The 16,578-nt window shown below is 34.8% G+C and overlaps 1 protein-coding gene across 4 annotated transcripts in view; it reads left to right on the forward strand.

The window, feature by feature from the left end:
- hycc1 (hyccin PI4KA lipid kinase complex subunit 1) overlaps positions 1 to 16,233 on the forward strand; it is a 35,503-nt gene extending 19,270 nt beyond the window's left edge. For all 4 annotated transcript variants that reach the window (XM_089122774.1, XM_039678436.2, XM_039678438.2 and 1 more), the window contains 10 exons: positions 1,733 to 1,814; positions 1,899 to 2,000; positions 3,489 to 3,668; positions 5,942 to 6,022; positions 6,100 to 6,215; positions 6,368 to 6,463; positions 7,889 to 8,005; positions 8,976 to 9,063; positions 10,325 to 10,484; positions 14,780 to 16,233. In XM_089122774.1, the coding sequence (XP_088978900.1) occupies positions 1,764 to 1,814; positions 1,899 to 2,000; positions 3,489 to 3,668; positions 5,942 to 6,022; positions 6,100 to 6,215; positions 6,368 to 6,463; positions 7,889 to 8,005; positions 8,976 to 9,063; positions 10,325 to 10,484; positions 14,780 to 15,327 (1,539 nt within the window). In that variant the 5' untranslated portion in view covers positions 1,733 to 1,763 and the 3' untranslated portion in view covers positions 15,328 to 16,233. The remainder of the gene's footprint in view (positions 1 to 1,732; positions 1,815 to 1,898; positions 2,001 to 3,488; positions 3,669 to 5,941; positions 6,023 to 6,099; positions 6,216 to 6,367; positions 6,464 to 7,888; positions 8,006 to 8,975; positions 9,064 to 10,324; positions 10,485 to 14,779) is intronic.
- The last annotated feature ends 345 nt before the right edge of the window (positions 16,234 to 16,578 follow it).

The raw sequence follows: 16,578 nt of genomic DNA on the forward strand, positions 1-16,578 counted from the left end.
GTCGGAGTGGATGGCCAAAAGTAAAAAATTGGCCCAGATTTAAGCCGATAAATAACATATTTCCTTCAGCTGAGACACTTGCACACTGTTCGCCGTGATGGTTATGATTGGAATCACTTCAAAAAAGGAAAATGCATGATATTTTTGATTTTGTTATGAGTCTCTCAAATCATTTAATCTTGGTTTTAGATTTATTGGCCAATGTCATCGGCTTTCAAATATAAAGAATATACCCGTATTGGCCAAAATATTAATATCGGTGCACGTTCGGTTTGTTAAACTTCTTTAAAGGAGTTTTTTCTTGATTAAAGCTGCTTTGAAACTATACGTTTTGTGACAAGCACTGTACAAATCAAATCGTGCGTGTGTGTGTGTGTGTGTGTTGTTTTACTCGACAAACCCTCTCTTCTGCTCACCAAGGCTGCATTTATTTGATCAAAAATACCGTAAAAATTGCAATATTGTGAAATATTATTAAAATTCGAAAGAACCCTTTTCTTTGTGAATATATTAGGGCTGTCAAACGATTAGTCGTGATTAATCACATCCAAAATAAAAGTTTGTGTTTGTGTTCATGTATATACTGTATATAGATTTATATATAATTTGTTATATATATATATATATATAAATATAAATATTTTATATATAAATAATATATTTTTAAATAATAATTTTTATTATATAAAAAATAATAATAATTATACACAGTGCACCCACATATATTATGTAAACACAAACTTTTATTTTGGATGCGATTAATCGTTTGACAGCCCTAGAATATATATATATATATATATATATATATATATATATATATATATATAATAAAATGTCACGTATTCCTGTGATCAAAGCTGAATTTTCAGCATCATTGCTCCAGTCTTCAGTGTTTCTGATTATTATTGTGCTGCTCGATATTTTTATATAATTTATCGATATAATTTGCGGGTATCCCTGGAGTAAAAAACAGTGTCTCTTTGTTCATTTTTGTCCTTAAGTTACTTGTGTTAATCTGATTTTCCTCACCACATGCCGCGATATCTCACTTCCCCATTCAGAGCGAGAGGGTGAAAGGTTAAATCCGGAGACACTCGGTTCACCTTGTGTTAAAGGCTCATGCATTGCACTTTTGTTGGTTCATTGCCCCAAAAATGTCATAATTGAGTTCTTCATTTGCTAGTTCAGTTGCTCTCTCTGACTCTTTGAATAAACTGGCTGTTTTAGCTACTATACCTTTAAAACATGTAAATGACCTCTGTTATGATTGGCTAATGTTTGTTTTCCAGTGTTGAAGTTTCTGAATACTGAATGTTAACTGACCTCATTAACATATGAATGCCCATATTATGAAGGCCATTTTTCTGTTTCTGAACACACTCAGTTTAATTTTAGGATTAGTCATGTACTATTATTGTATTCGTTAAAACTTTGAATAGTTTTTTTATGTATATTTTCAGTTAAATTATTAATTTTAGTACTTGAGTTTAAACTTGTTTTTCATCTGAAATGAATATTTTATTTAAACTATAATAATAGTTTTAGTTAACGAACGGTAACAACCTTGAACTGGGGGGCGTTAAAGTTCTTTTTGAAGTCTGTGTCTATATACTGTAGTATTTCAACTTTCAAGTCCAGTTTTTTATTTCTAAAAAGCAAGAATAATCCTGTTTTTCATTAAAAAAACCTGTTGAGGATGTGAGTTTTGATGGCTGTTGTTCCTGTGTTTCAGGTTGAGTTCTCCTCGCACCAGATGAGGGACGATGTTGGCCATGGATCAAGGCGTAGTGGAGGAGTGGCTGTCTGAGTATAAGGTACGTCGTCTCGGTCTTTCTCTCCTCATCGGCGTCCTTTCTCAGCGTTTCCCCTGCTTTAACCCGTGTGTGTGTGTGTTTCAGACTCTTCCAGAGACGGCCGTCTCCAGCTATGCCGCCTCTCTGAAGGACAAGGGCTCTCTGGTTCCAGCGCTTTACAGAGTTATACGGGAAAATTACAGTGATGTAAGGCAGTTTCTTTGCCTATTTGTACTCGAACTCTCTCATTATTTTATGTGTATATTCTGGGCTTGTGTGCCACTTTTTACCATCCAATCAGTTCCCAATCTTTTTTTTTTTTACTCAAATGCATTCAATTATGGAAGCAAAAATGCATTACGATCTCCTTTATGTGTTTATTTTAACAAGAGCTCAATGATTTGGGTGGGAAAATCGAATTAGATCTATAAAAAAAATAATTTTTAAAGGTTTGGTGTGCTTCTATTGTGTATCAAAAATATTATTAGTAATAATAATAGTTGTAGTATATAAATTAAAGAAAATAACAAATATGTTTATATTGCAATAATACTATTGTACTCTAAAATAAAAAAATCGTACACGTATACAATAAAAACTAGCTTTATTTTGCACTATAGCTGTAAAATGACTATTTACGTCCTAATTTCTTCATTTTAAATACAGAAGGTTGAAGAAAAGTTCCTCAAAAGGACAATTTAGGCAACCAAAAAGTGCTCAAATAAATGTTTTGCTCTGTGACGTTTCCTGATCTTATATACAAACTCAAGAACATCATGTTTAAAGTAACCCAGAATGTTGTTTTGAAGTCTTTGGTGATGTAACCGTGAGTTATGAACAGTGCGGCGCTCGTTTCATTATCACAATCATGCTGACTGTTGTCACGGCAGCGTCAACATTATGATGATGAGTGACGGAGGTGTTTTGCAGTCGATTGGGTGTGTCTCCTTCAGGCATAACCGTCAGTTTATACCAGCGTCTTGTGTCAGTTCCTCTTACTGGAAACAGTTCTGCTAATGACATAATCATAGACAATCAACCACATATTTTTAGACTTCACAAATGTCTTAAAGGAGTAGTTCACTTTTCAAAAAACTTTTGCTGATAATTTACTCACCCCCATGTCATCCAAGATGTCCACGTCTTTCTTTCTTCAGTCGAAAAGAAATTAAGGTTTTTGATGAAAATATTCCAGGATTTTTCTCCATATAATGGACTTCAATGGGGTCCAAACGGTTCAAGGTCCAAATGAGAGTTTCAGTGCAAACTACAAACTGTTCAAAGGGCTTTAAATGACACCAGACGATGAATAAGGGTCTTATCAAGCGAAACAATCGCTCATTTAATAAAAAATAACAAAGTTTGATGAACGAAGAGGAGTCACGAACGTGCATCACAGAACAGAGCAACGCGAGCATTTGTGCTTATAAAACTTAAACTTTGTTATTTATTTTAAATGAGCGATCGTTTCGCTTGATAAGACCCTTATTCATCGTCTGGAATCGTTTCAAATCACAATAAAAAATCATATTAATATTAAAATATGAATCCCGCCCTTTGGGTCCATTTGGACCCGAACATCCCGAGTGTGACTCTGAAACGAACAACCCCAAAAAGTGGTTTAGTGATTCATTAAAATCTGGATTTGGTATTTTTTGCACTGATTTGTAATTGTAATGCATTTCTGTCTTTCAGCTGCTGGAGCCGGTGTGTCATCAGTTGTTCGAGTTTTACCGCAGCGGCGAGCCGCGTCTTCAGCGCTTTACTCTGCAGTTCTTGCCGGAGCTGGTGTGGAGTTACCTGTCCGTCACGGCCTGCCGAGACCCGCACTGCAGCGGCTGCATCGAGGCGCTTCTGCTCGGCATATACAACCTGGTCAGTGCCCTCCTCAACCAATGCATCTTTCACACAGAAACACTTAGTCGTCATGAAACGGAAGTTGAGATTGTCCTTTTTTCCTTATTGTGACGTCTATCCGAGTGAAACGGCTTGTTAAATTAGAAAAAAATGTAGGGCGGGGCTTGATTTCGTCCTTCAGGAATTGATTGGATCATTGGAGGTTGGGCGTTGCTAACAAAATGGAGGCAGATTTGAATGGCAGTTTACAGTCAGTTGTGGAGGATTTACACATTCTTCCTTTATTTTTACTCACTTTGCTGGAAAAATTTGATCTGTATTGTATAAAGGGCTTGTAAATGTCGGCCGGACAGCAACTTCCTCTGCTTCTCCTGTGAACTTTAGCCGTGGATTATCACTTAATCAGGAAGTGATGTTTCCAGCGGGCTGTGAGAAGGGAAGCCAGGCTGTCAGCGAGGTCGGTGGTCTTTCATGGGTTTTACGCCCCGTGAACTCGCCCTCCCTCCTCACTTCGCCCTGAATACCAGAGTAGGTCATCTGTCAATCACATGCCATCGGGGTGTCGGGGAGCGATTAGTCATCCTGACGCCGTCGGCTCTGAAATCGACCGGGACGGCAGCAGGCCGGTGGGCGTCCTGTTTTAGAGACTAACACACACTGAAATCTCACTTGATCTGGTTTGTCTTTACACCTGAAGAACTCCGGAGACTTGTACAACAGTTCTGCAGTCTCATCATGATCTCGTCATGCGTGTTCACATCATCACTGTTGGAGAACTTCATACCAACTTGACTACATTTTTTTTGTAGTGTGACAATAGCTCTGTTGTTTTCAGAGCAACTATTTCAGTTAGGTGATGCTTTTTCCATCAAATGATGAATTGCTTTGTCCTGGTCTTTTGTTGTTGTACGTAAACACAGTTTTACAGAAATAGTACACTAAAATCTCAGTCCCGTTTTCAAATGACTACTAATATTGTAAAAGCATCAAAACATATATATATATATATATATATATATATATATATATATATAAAAATTAATAGAATGTATTTTTTAGAAATAGTGTGCCAGGAAAAAGCTTTTTATATATATATACTGTATATATATATATATATATATATACTAATAAACTTTTATTTATATATATATATATATATATATATATATATACTAATACTATATACACACACTAATAAATAAATAAATATATATATATATATATATATATTTATTAGTGTGTGTATATATTATTAGTATATATATATATATATACTAATAATATATACACACTCTAATAAATAAATAAATATATATATATATATATATATATATATATATATGTTTATTAGTATATATATAAGCTTTTTCCTTGTGCACTTGTTCTAAAAATATACATACTAATAAACATATTTATATATATACTAATATATATATATATATATATATATATATATATATATGTATACATAAAAACTATATAAGAAAATATAATCTATATAAGAAAATATAATAATAAAATATATAAACATATATATATATATATATATATACAGTGTATATATATATATATTTATTAATGTATATATATATATTTATTAATATATACATATATATATATAAGCTTTTTCCTGGTGCACTTTTTTTTAAATACGTTCTGTATCTATCTATCTATCTATCTATATATATATATATATATATATATATATATATATATATATGATTTTGGGGGGGAATATTTCTGTAATCTATATTTATATTTTTCTAGGAAATATTTATGTAATATAAATAATTTTATATACATTTTGTGATATAGATAAATATTTATATAATATAGTGTCTCTTTTGGCCATTGCAGATGTCTTTTTCGTTTCATTTTCCGACAAAGACAGGAAGCTTTTTTTTTTCTCAAGTGCTAATGCAACAAAATGAAAATGCGGAAGGAAGTGCATTATGTGTAATTGATGCTTTGTCTGTGGTTTATTATTCTGCCACAGAGACTGATGGGAGATGTTTTAAAGCCTGTTGTTTCATTAACTTGCTAAATGAGTGTTTTCTGGCAAGCTTTTATTTCTATTCTTCATCAACCGCACACAAAAACAAGTTCCCCATGGTAAACGAACTCATGATCATTCACACATGACTCGAAGGCAGAGTAATTTAGGTTACGTCCATGAATATATATTCAATGCGGAAACAATATATTTTTAGTTATTGTCATTATAGTGCTGCATGTTTGTTTGTATGTTCCCTCACACGTCCGACTCCTCATGATGATCCTGTTTATTCCAGGAAATCGTTGACAAAGACGGGCAGAGTAAAGTGCTGTCGTTCACCATCCCTTCCTTATCCAAGCCGTCAGTTTACCACGAGGTGAGTGACTCAAACGTCCCGATCCACAGTGATCCTCAGATGTGCTCGTTCTGACCGTCTCCCTGTCCCGCCTCCAGCCGTCCTCGTTTGGCTCTCTGGCCTTGACGGAAGGAGCCTTAGCCAATCACGGTTTGAGTCGAGTGGTTTACAGCGGCCCGCACCTGCAGCGAGAGACCTTTACGGCACAGAACAGGTGCGTGCATCAAATATTCATATTGCACTCCATGCTTTTATTTTACTCATCCATTTTTAATCAGTAATGCGTGCTGACTGCGGGGGTTAAAGTGGATTTAATGATGAATTTCTGCTTTAATTTGATGGTGATGGTGGTCATGTGTCTTGCAGGTTTGAAGTCCTGACGTTTCTGCTGCTGTGTTATAATGCGGCTCTGAGCTACATGACCAGCTCGTCCCTGCAGTCTCTGTGTCAGCTCAGCTCCAGGTTTGACTTATGACACACACACTGAGGAATTCATAAACTGTTTTAGTCCTTATAAACACCATGACAACATTCAGTCAGGTTTATTTTATTATGGTCCCTGAGGGTTGGGATGGACTGAGACACGGGCAGGATTTGGGTTTGAATGCAACATTTTGAGTATGATCAAGATTATGATTCACTGCCTTCATTGCTGGTTTATATATATATATGGATGGATGGATGGATATATATCTCTATCTCTAACGGTTGTCTCCTGCATGTTGAAGCGTTTCCCTGCCAAGTTTTAAACCAAACCTACACACTTGGACAATATATCGGCCAGGTTAATAATTTGTCTGATATTTGACATTCACGAATATCAACATCTCAATTTAGCTGATTAAAAATAAATGAATCCCTTTTTTTATCAGTTTCCAATTTAGTTTAAATAATAGTAATATATCCAATGCCAAGCCTGTTGGTAGATAAATAAATGTAGATTTTCTTTACTTTTAATCATTTAAAATGACTTTTTTTTTTTGTTAAATAATTACACTTATTTATTATAAATATATGTTGGATATAAATAATGGATTTAAATGGATTTTTATTTATTCATTTATTTATTTAAAGATATTATATTATAATATTATTACATTATACGTTCAATATTTTATTTTTATTTATCTTGAATAAATACATCTGTAATTATTAATAATTTTATTTATTTAAATAAATTCTGTATTACTCATGTTGGTAAATATATAAATACATATTGTAAAAAATATTTATTTGTTTAAATATATTATTATTATTATTATAGTATATATTCAATATTATTTTATTTTTAATAAATACTTTTGTATTTTTTCATTTGTAACTATGTATTTTTATTTAAGGATATTTTTTTTTACATTATTCATATGAATAAATATTACGTAATATAAGTGTTCATTTAATTTCACCTAGTTTACATACTATTATTTATTACTGTTAGGTTGTTTTTAATAATATATCAGAATCATTGTTGGCATGCTGGCTGTTCAGATCTGCTTTGGTCAGGCCTTCAGGTCAGGTGTTTGTGTGGATAATGCGTCTCTTCATCTCAAATCCTCCCATGATCCTCTCTGTTTCCAATCACCCTGATCCTCTTATAGACCTGAACCTGCTTGGACTCGGACCTGCGATTGGTCTTTTCCCACAGTGATTTAAGCCGCGTCGTCCAGTGAGAGATGATCACGTGACTGATTATTTAACCAATCAGCTAATGTTTACAGTTGCGTTAACAAAGATCATTTCCCTCGACTACAGGTCAAAGGTCCCGTCACATTCCCTCATGGGCCTGATCATCATAGTGATGGATCTGATACTGATATCTAGAAAGCAGTGAGACCAACATAATGTAGATTTTAGTTCATTTCAGTCTGTTTGCTGATGTCTTTTCAGAGTTTCTATCTGCGGTTATCCAAGGCAACAGTTGCGGCGGTATAAAGGCATCAGCGCACGGCTGATGGTCACGTCTGAGTTCCTGGTTCAGCTCATCACGGGGATTCATTTTGCACTGTGAGTGATTCAAAACTAAAGACTCTGTCCTACCAAACCTGTCAGACAAGTGTTTCTGGTGGAGGCGTGGCCATGACTGGTGGAGGCGTGGCCATGACTGGTGGAGGCGTGGCCGTGACTGGTGGGGGTGTGTCTGTGACTGGTGAATTTGTCTTAAAAACATAGGTGAAACTCCAAAAATTAGAATATTGTGCAAAAGTTAATTTATTTCAGTAATTCAACTTAAAAGGTGAAACTACTATATTAAATAGACTCAATACATGCAAAGTGAGATATTTCAAGCCTTTATTTATTATAATTTTAATGATTATGGCTTACAGCTTATGAAAACCTTTTCTTAATTTTCTCATTTTGAATTTGGGTTTTTTTTATAAGCTGTGAGCCATAACCATTAAAATGATAACAAATAAAGGCTTGAAATATCTCACTTTGCATCTAATGAGACTATATAATATATTAGTTTCACCTTTTAAGTTGAATTACTGAAATAAATGAACTTTTGCAGGATATTCTAACATTTCGTTAGAATATAGTTGTTCCCTTTTGTATCAGTTACAACATTTAGATATAGTTATATAATAATTTTGTGTCAGTTCCCAAATTTTAGAAATATTTCTTTCTTTTTTTTTTCATGTTTAAAAAAAAAACAACAACTGTAATTTTCTTTCATTTATTTTTCTGGGAAACGTATAAAGATTATTTTGAAGGCTCTTGACCGATATGGTCACCCTTGTATGGACAAATATTCCATATATTTCTGTATACCGTATTTGGCCATTATTATTTAGACATTTTGTGATTATCGACATCTGCTGATAATCATTTCCATTTGGCAGATTAAAAATAATTAATTCTGCTCTTTTGTTCCAATGATGAAATAACCGCATATGGCTTTGGATTGAGATGAGGGCGAGTAGACGATGACAGAGATGTTGTGTTTGATCGTGTGTGTGTGTGTGTGTGTGCGCAGGTGTAACGGGGAAGTGGACCTGGGCTCCAAGGCTCTGGATGATGTGCTGTACCGGTCTCAGCTGGAGCTCTTCCCAGAAGCCCTGCTGGTGGGTTTCAGATCCCTCACGCTCCAGCAGAGATTACAGGAGTCAGCTGACGCTCTGCAGATTACCAACATTTCTCAGAAGCAAACACTTCCAACACCACAAACACAGGCTATACAAGAGGAATTAGTGCTGTTTAGGGATTAAACATTTACACACTGATTTGATTTGATAATGAGCCTTTACTAAAATTAAATCAAATATGTATTAAATAAATATATGTGTGTGTGTTTATAGGCAAAATTGGAATGGATGGATAATTCGCAACTGTCTAAAATCAAATCCGTCTGTATAATAAATTACATTCAATAAATAGAATTTCTTTTTTTTATGTAATTTTATTATGATATAATTATTTACAGTTGCCACAAATATATTTTCACATACATTTATTATATGTGATTCATAACAATGTTTTTAATTTTGCAACTATCTAACTATCCAGATGTTATGAATCATGTTTTATAATTCATTTTAAAAACATAAAAATTATATATTTGTAGGTTTATTAATTTTATTAAAAGTAATTGTATTATTTATAACAATTTACAGTTGCAATTTACTTAAATTAACTTGCAAAATTGCCTGTATATATGTATATAATTGTGTATATACATACATACATATATATATATATATATATATATATTTATATATATACAGGAAATATACTATTTTCGCGATTAATCGCATCCAAAATAAAAGTTTGTGTTTACATAATATATGTGGGTGCACTGTGTATAATTATTTTATATATATAAATATACGCACATGCTTGTATATATTTAAGAAATATTTTCTGTATATACTGTATATAGATTTATATATAATTTATAGTATATATAAATATCAATATTTTATATATAAATAATATTTTTTTCTTAAATATGCATGCATGTGTGTATTTATATATATATATATACACACACACAAAATAATTATACACAGTGCACCCACATATATTATGTAAACACAAACTTTTATTTTGGATGCGATTAATCGTTCAACAGCCCTAATGTGAATATATATACACGCACACTTATATACAAATATACACACATAGACAATATATATATACACACACATGCGTTACATTATTATACATTGTTTTAAACACCGTTTAAATGGAACACACAATAATGCATTGAATTGTCATTGTCAGATACACTTGTGCATTTTTACGCCGCTAATTTGCAAAATGTGCCATAGATGTGTCTGCATGGCTATAAACAGAGATTGATCTTCTGTTCTCGATGTTTCTCAGGTGGGAAACGCCATCAAATCGTCTCTTCACGGCGCTACTTTGAAGTCCAATAAGGAGGGCACTCGGTCCATCCAGGTGGAGATCACTCCCACCGCCTCCCGGATCTCCAGGAACGCCGTGACCAGCCTGTCGATCCGAGGACATCGCTGGAAACGCCACGGTGAGGATGAGTTGCCATGGTGACTCACACTTCCTGATGGATTCCACGCCGTAGTATTAAAACTCTCCGGAGGTGTTTCCCACATCCTGATGTTTCGACGAGTCGGGCCAGACGTGATCCCGGCTCACATCTCAGCGGATAGTTTTATATAGTAATAGCGTGGTATCTGGCACAGCTTTGACGAGGAGGTTTCAGATCTCTCTCATCCCGACACCACGCCATCTGACTAATTAGTGCTCAGGCGTTCAGAGTTAATGACGGCTTTTCTGTTCGTCAGCCACAATTAAGCACCAAACACACTCATTAGTGCTGTTCGCCAAGGCAAGCGTCATCGCTCCTGGTGATCTGAAGCCCTAGCCCTAAATTTGACACTTTTAGTGTATAAATCGCCCCATTAAATCATTTGTGCCTCGAAGCAGATGGCTTATTTTAAGAATAATATAAAAAAAATATTTTTTTAATATAGAACATAACTGAATTTTAACTATTAAACATATAAATTATATTATTAAAAATATATCTATATTTTTTTAAATATTTTAGTATTTTCATTATATTTGATAATAACTATATATTTTAATGCTCATAAAATTATAAACATATGTGGTTATAATATTAATAATGGTTAATTTATATATATTATGCTTATAACATAATGTATTATTAAAAATTATAAACTTAATTATAATAATAAAATAATTTCAGTTATTATAAAATAGTATAATTAATTCTTTAGTTAAATATAATTATTATAATTTATTACGATAATATAATTTCATTAAAATTAATGATAGTAGCTGTATATTTATATTATTCATACACTGTCAATTATACATTTATATTAATAGTATAGTTCAAAATGTGAAGTGCATTTTGAGAGTCGCTTTCATTTCATTGTCATGAGTCCATTTTGAATGTATTATTTTGAACTGTTTATGTTTGTCTTGAGATGTTTCAGATTTTATTTCCATGTACGTCTCATCACGTCACCCATCATGCATGTGTCCGTGTGTGTGTCTCAGAGTCTCAGGAGGACAGTGTAGACTCCCCTGACTCCTGCCCGACGGGGCCCATCCCTGAGATTAGCGTAACGGGGGTCAGCGGGGAACGGCTGGCCAACGGAGAGGCTCTTCGCTGCAGGACGGAGGGGGAGGCGCTAGGGGGCGCTACTGAGGTGGGGGTCGACCCTAGAGGTCAAGAGGTCAGGAGGCAGAAGTCCGTGCGGGACGGGACGCCCTCCGCGGGGCGGGTTCAGCTGTAGAGCCCCACCCCCCCCTCGTCCCACACATCCCCCCCTCTCCCCTCTCGCCCAGAGGTACATGGTGTGGGGCGGAGCGTCTTCATAAGCGTGTTAATTATTTAAGATATGTAAACCTTGAAAGGTGTCAACCAGCAACTTTTTCTGAAAGGAATGTGTCTGGTTCAAAGGTAAAGCTCGATCCACAGCATAAGTGGCATAATGTTATTAACTCTGTCTATTAATAAAAAAAAAAACACCATATATATATATATATATATATATATATATATATTTAAATATATATAAATAATTAGACTAATTATTATTTGGCTTTTTTTAGGCAGTGTGTAGGCTGTGTCTTTTGTGCATGCATATATGTTTTGCATATAATATATTTATTATTTATTTTATATACACACATTTATATATATATATATATATATAATGTATTTATATATTAAAATTTATTACAATATTTGTTATATATATATATAATTTTTAACATGTATATATTAAATTATATATTATAATTAGATCAATTATTATAATTATGAATTCATTATTTAAATACATTTCTAATTTATTATATTAAAACAAATTTTGTAATTAGATATAATTAAGTTTATTATTATTAATTTATTATAAAATTATATATTGTTATTAGATGCAATTATTATAAGTTAGTATATTTTATTATTAATGTATTTTTTTTAAATAAATATGTATTATATATTACATTATATATTGTAATGACATGCAATTATACATGTTTATTATTATTATTAATGTAATATTTATTTAAATAAACATTTATAAAATATTAAATTATATGATGTAATTCTATACAATTATATTCTATAAATATTTATTATTTATTTTTCACTTAGGGGACCCATTAAAGTGTGTGTACATTATATCACAGGCGTTGTGGATCATGCTTCTGTTGATCCTGGGGTATTCCTCTATGGTCTCCTGAAATCCTCTCCTTAACTTTATGAATGTCCCTGTTTTTTATGTTATGTCTTAACACTGTCGCGTCTAATTTCTGTCGCAGTTGCCAACTCGTTCCACATCTGTTTTTTTTTTCCTCTTTGTTTCTGCGTTTTTCCATCCGATCAAACCTCCTGAACTCACAGCTAACCAATGCTGGGAATGCCTTCACTGCTTCAATCCCGCCTCACTTTCTGCTGTCAGAGAAGCCATTTATGAACACACTTATCCAAACACTTATCCACTGGGTTGCCAAGAGAAACGACCTGCCTTTAGATGCAGAGAAACCAGACAAGACTGACAGGAAATGATGCGTCTGATATAACCATCAGTGAGGAGGTTTCATGGAAGTTAGAGCTGATAATTGTGTCCATTACCAATATGGTTGCCATATCCAGGTGAAACTCAAAAAATTATAATATCGTGTATATATATATATATATATATATATAGACTCATTACATGCAAAGTGAGATATTTCAAGCCTTTATTTGTTATAATTTTAATGATCATGGCTTACAGCTTATGAAAACCTTTTCACAATATTCTAATTTTGAATTCAGGGTTTTCATAAGCTGTAAGCCATAATGATTTCATGTATTTATTTTAGGACAGTGCACATTAATTAGCATTTCCGTAAATGTGCCAGTGTTAGCCAGCAGAGTCATTTTCAACTATAGTCCATTGGCAAGATGTTATATTAGGCACATTAAATCACACAGCAATTAATAAACGACAATAAAACATAATGCCATAGCAACATAACAGCATAAAACATATTTATACAACCATACATCCGTACAACTATTAAAAAAAAACATCTATTCATATTTCTAGCACACAAGTTACAGGACGGCTAAAATATAGAGGCAGACATACAGTAAGTATTATGAGGTGTTCACATTTTTGTATGCTCAAAATCAAAATTATAACTAATAAAGGCTTGAAATATCTCACTTTGCATGTAATGAGTCTTTATAATACATTAGTTATAATTTCAATACTTTTAAAATTGCATATTGTGATATTGTACAGCACTTTGGCGCAACCCTGTTGTTTTTAAATGTGCTATAGAAATAAACTTTGACTTTAGTTTCACCAAGTTGATTTCCTGAACGTTTCACCTGTATTGTGCCTCCCAACAGAAAACATCATCTTCCGGTCAGTCTGTTCCTTCTCTCCTAGTTTGAGCTTCTGGTTTGTGATGTTGCACACTTCCTTCCTTCTTTCTCCGTCCTGCCAACAGCTCCCTCTGCTGAAACCTGCTTTATTTAAGAAGAGTTTTCTAGTGTTGTGCTTCTCATCGGCCTGTCCTGAGAATGCTCTTAAAGGGATAGTTCACTTTGAAATTAATTTGTGGTATGTTTTATCTTACCTCAAGGGCATCCAAGATGTAGGTGTCTTTGTTTCCACAGTAGTTGCAATTTTTATGTTTTTAGGCCATTGTCTGTCAGTCATATAATGGAGGTCTATGGTCACCACCTCAAAGAGCATGCACAGAGAAGTCCAAATTAAACATGATTTAATGACTCATAAATGTAAGTACACACTGATGGCCTAAGACACGAAACGAGCGGTTTGTGTGAGAAAACAGAGTATTTATATCGTTTTTACCTCTTGTAATCACAAAGCGCCCGCGCCCTCAGATCACTTGGATGCGGCTGTGATTACAAGAGGTAAAAACGATATAAATACTGCTCGTTTTCTCACACAAAGCGCTCGTTTCGTGTCTTAGGCCATCAGTGTGTACTTACATTTACGAGTCATTAAATCAAGTTTAATTTGGACTTCTCTGTGCATGCTCTTTGAGGTGGTGACCATAGACCTCCATTATATGACTGACAGACAAGAACGGTTTGACCTAAAAATATCAAAATTAAAAATACTGCGGAAACAAAGACACCTACATCTTGGATGCCCTTGAGGTAAGCTAATTAATTTCAAAGTGAACTATCCCTTTAACAAATAGTTGTCGAAAGCAAAAATGCATATATTTTGTTATACAGAGCTAAAAAAAAACAACCATAATGACTGAGTAAAAAACGATTGTTGTGTCCCGCCGCAGACGCAGTGGATCTGGGTTCCCCGGATGAGCTGACGGAGATCGCGGAGGTGGACGAGGGAATCTGCACACAGGCGTCCGGAGCTCAGGGTCAGGCCAGCCCCCCCACCATCGTCATCAGCAACAGCGGGGGCGGAGCCAAGCCGGCGGGAAAGGGTTTGCGTCGCCTGACGGGCAGATCCAGCAAAGACAAGGAGAAAGAGAAGGACATGGACCAGCTCACGCGCAAGCAGGCCGCCGTCCGCGCCATGAGCGAGAACCTGGAGCTCCTGTCACTCAAACGCCTGACGCTGACGGCCAGCCAATCGGTGCCCAAGAGCGGCTCGCTCAGCCTGTCGCGCACCGCCAGCGCCGTCTTCTCGCGCTCGTTCGAGCAGGTCAGCAACGTGTTCTCCGGCGGAAACCAGTCGTCGAGCCGCGCGTCCAGTCCCACGGCCAATCACGCTCCTGACGGGGACGAGGGCGTGGCCTATTCCGAGCACCTAAGCCCCGCCCACCAGCATCGGCAGCGCTCGCCCACCATAAGCATCCACGTGACCTCTGACCTGTGACCTTCTGACTGCAGTAATGCGACTCTAACACACACACAGGCACAAAACTGCACCTTACGGGAAAGTTTCGAGTTTTTTTCTTTTTGTCAGTTGTGTGTGATCACCAAAGTCGTGTTTATTTTTGAAGTAAGTGTTTTTAAAGCGAACTTGAACTTTTCCCAGTTTGTTCTTTAAGGTATGAAGTCGATCCATGAAGTTTACACGCGGTGCTGTGTGTTTTTAACGCGGCGTCTGTCTGGGAGCGTTCACGAGAAGATCACGCATGTTGAACCGTGTGTGGTTTTCATTTTATGTGTCTCACACGTCTTCTGCAGTTCCCCCTGCTCTTAGTATCCCAGCATGCACTGGGCTTGAACCGAAGCCATCATTTCACACTGTTTCCATGGGAATTTGGATGGACACCAAAACAACTGTGGCCGTCTTCGTTTACATTGTTTTTCTTGCGGTTTTTGAAGAGCAATATTGTTTGAATTGCTGTGTGTGAGGATGCGCGAGGCCATAAGAGATGCATTATGGGAGTTCAGCAACTGATGTCATGCTTTTTCAATGCAAAGCACTACGGCAGAGACCCATAAAGCAGTGTGATTATAAGCCAGAAATCATTTCTTGATATAAAAATGAAAGACATTTTCTTTTTTTATTGGTGCGTCAGTGCATCAATATTTGTCTGGTTCTATTATAATTATATTTTGGAAGACATTTTTTTTCTGGTCAAAATGGTTTGTGCTTTTAATTTGAAGTGGGTCATCAATAAGTGGTTGTGTCCGTATTCAGATTATTTTGAGAATGTGAATATTTTCTTGTGAACTGTAAATATTATTGTACTAAAGTCGTTTTTTTTTTTTGCCTTTCATCAACAAAATAACATGGTTACAGTCTCTGAAAATAAATATTTCTATTTCAGCATGCCTCTAGATTTTTATATAGTTAATGATGTTTTTCGAATCAACTTTTAATGACGATGGATTTATTCCTTCTGAACAGTTTTGAGATTAAATGATTGAACAAAAGTGATGTGTGAATTTATTTTGTATTCAAATTAAATGTCTGTTTGTTAACAACGGGTTGTGTACATAATTAATTACAGTTTTTTTAGGGTTGGAAAGTTCACGTTTTGATTATTTAATTTGATAATTGTTATAATTCATGCAGTTATTTAGTTCTTTGTATTTCTATGTATTTCATTATTCATAATAATATAATATAGGGACCTACGATATATCGGCCACCATATCGTTATCGGCCAATATA

Source organism: Pimephales promelas, chromosome 18, assembly GCF_988280905.1.
Source record: "Pimephales promelas chromosome 18, fPimPro1.hap1.1, whole genome shotgun sequence".
Taxonomy (NCBI): Eukaryota; Metazoa; Chordata; class Actinopteri; order Cypriniformes; family Leuciscidae; genus Pimephales; species Pimephales promelas.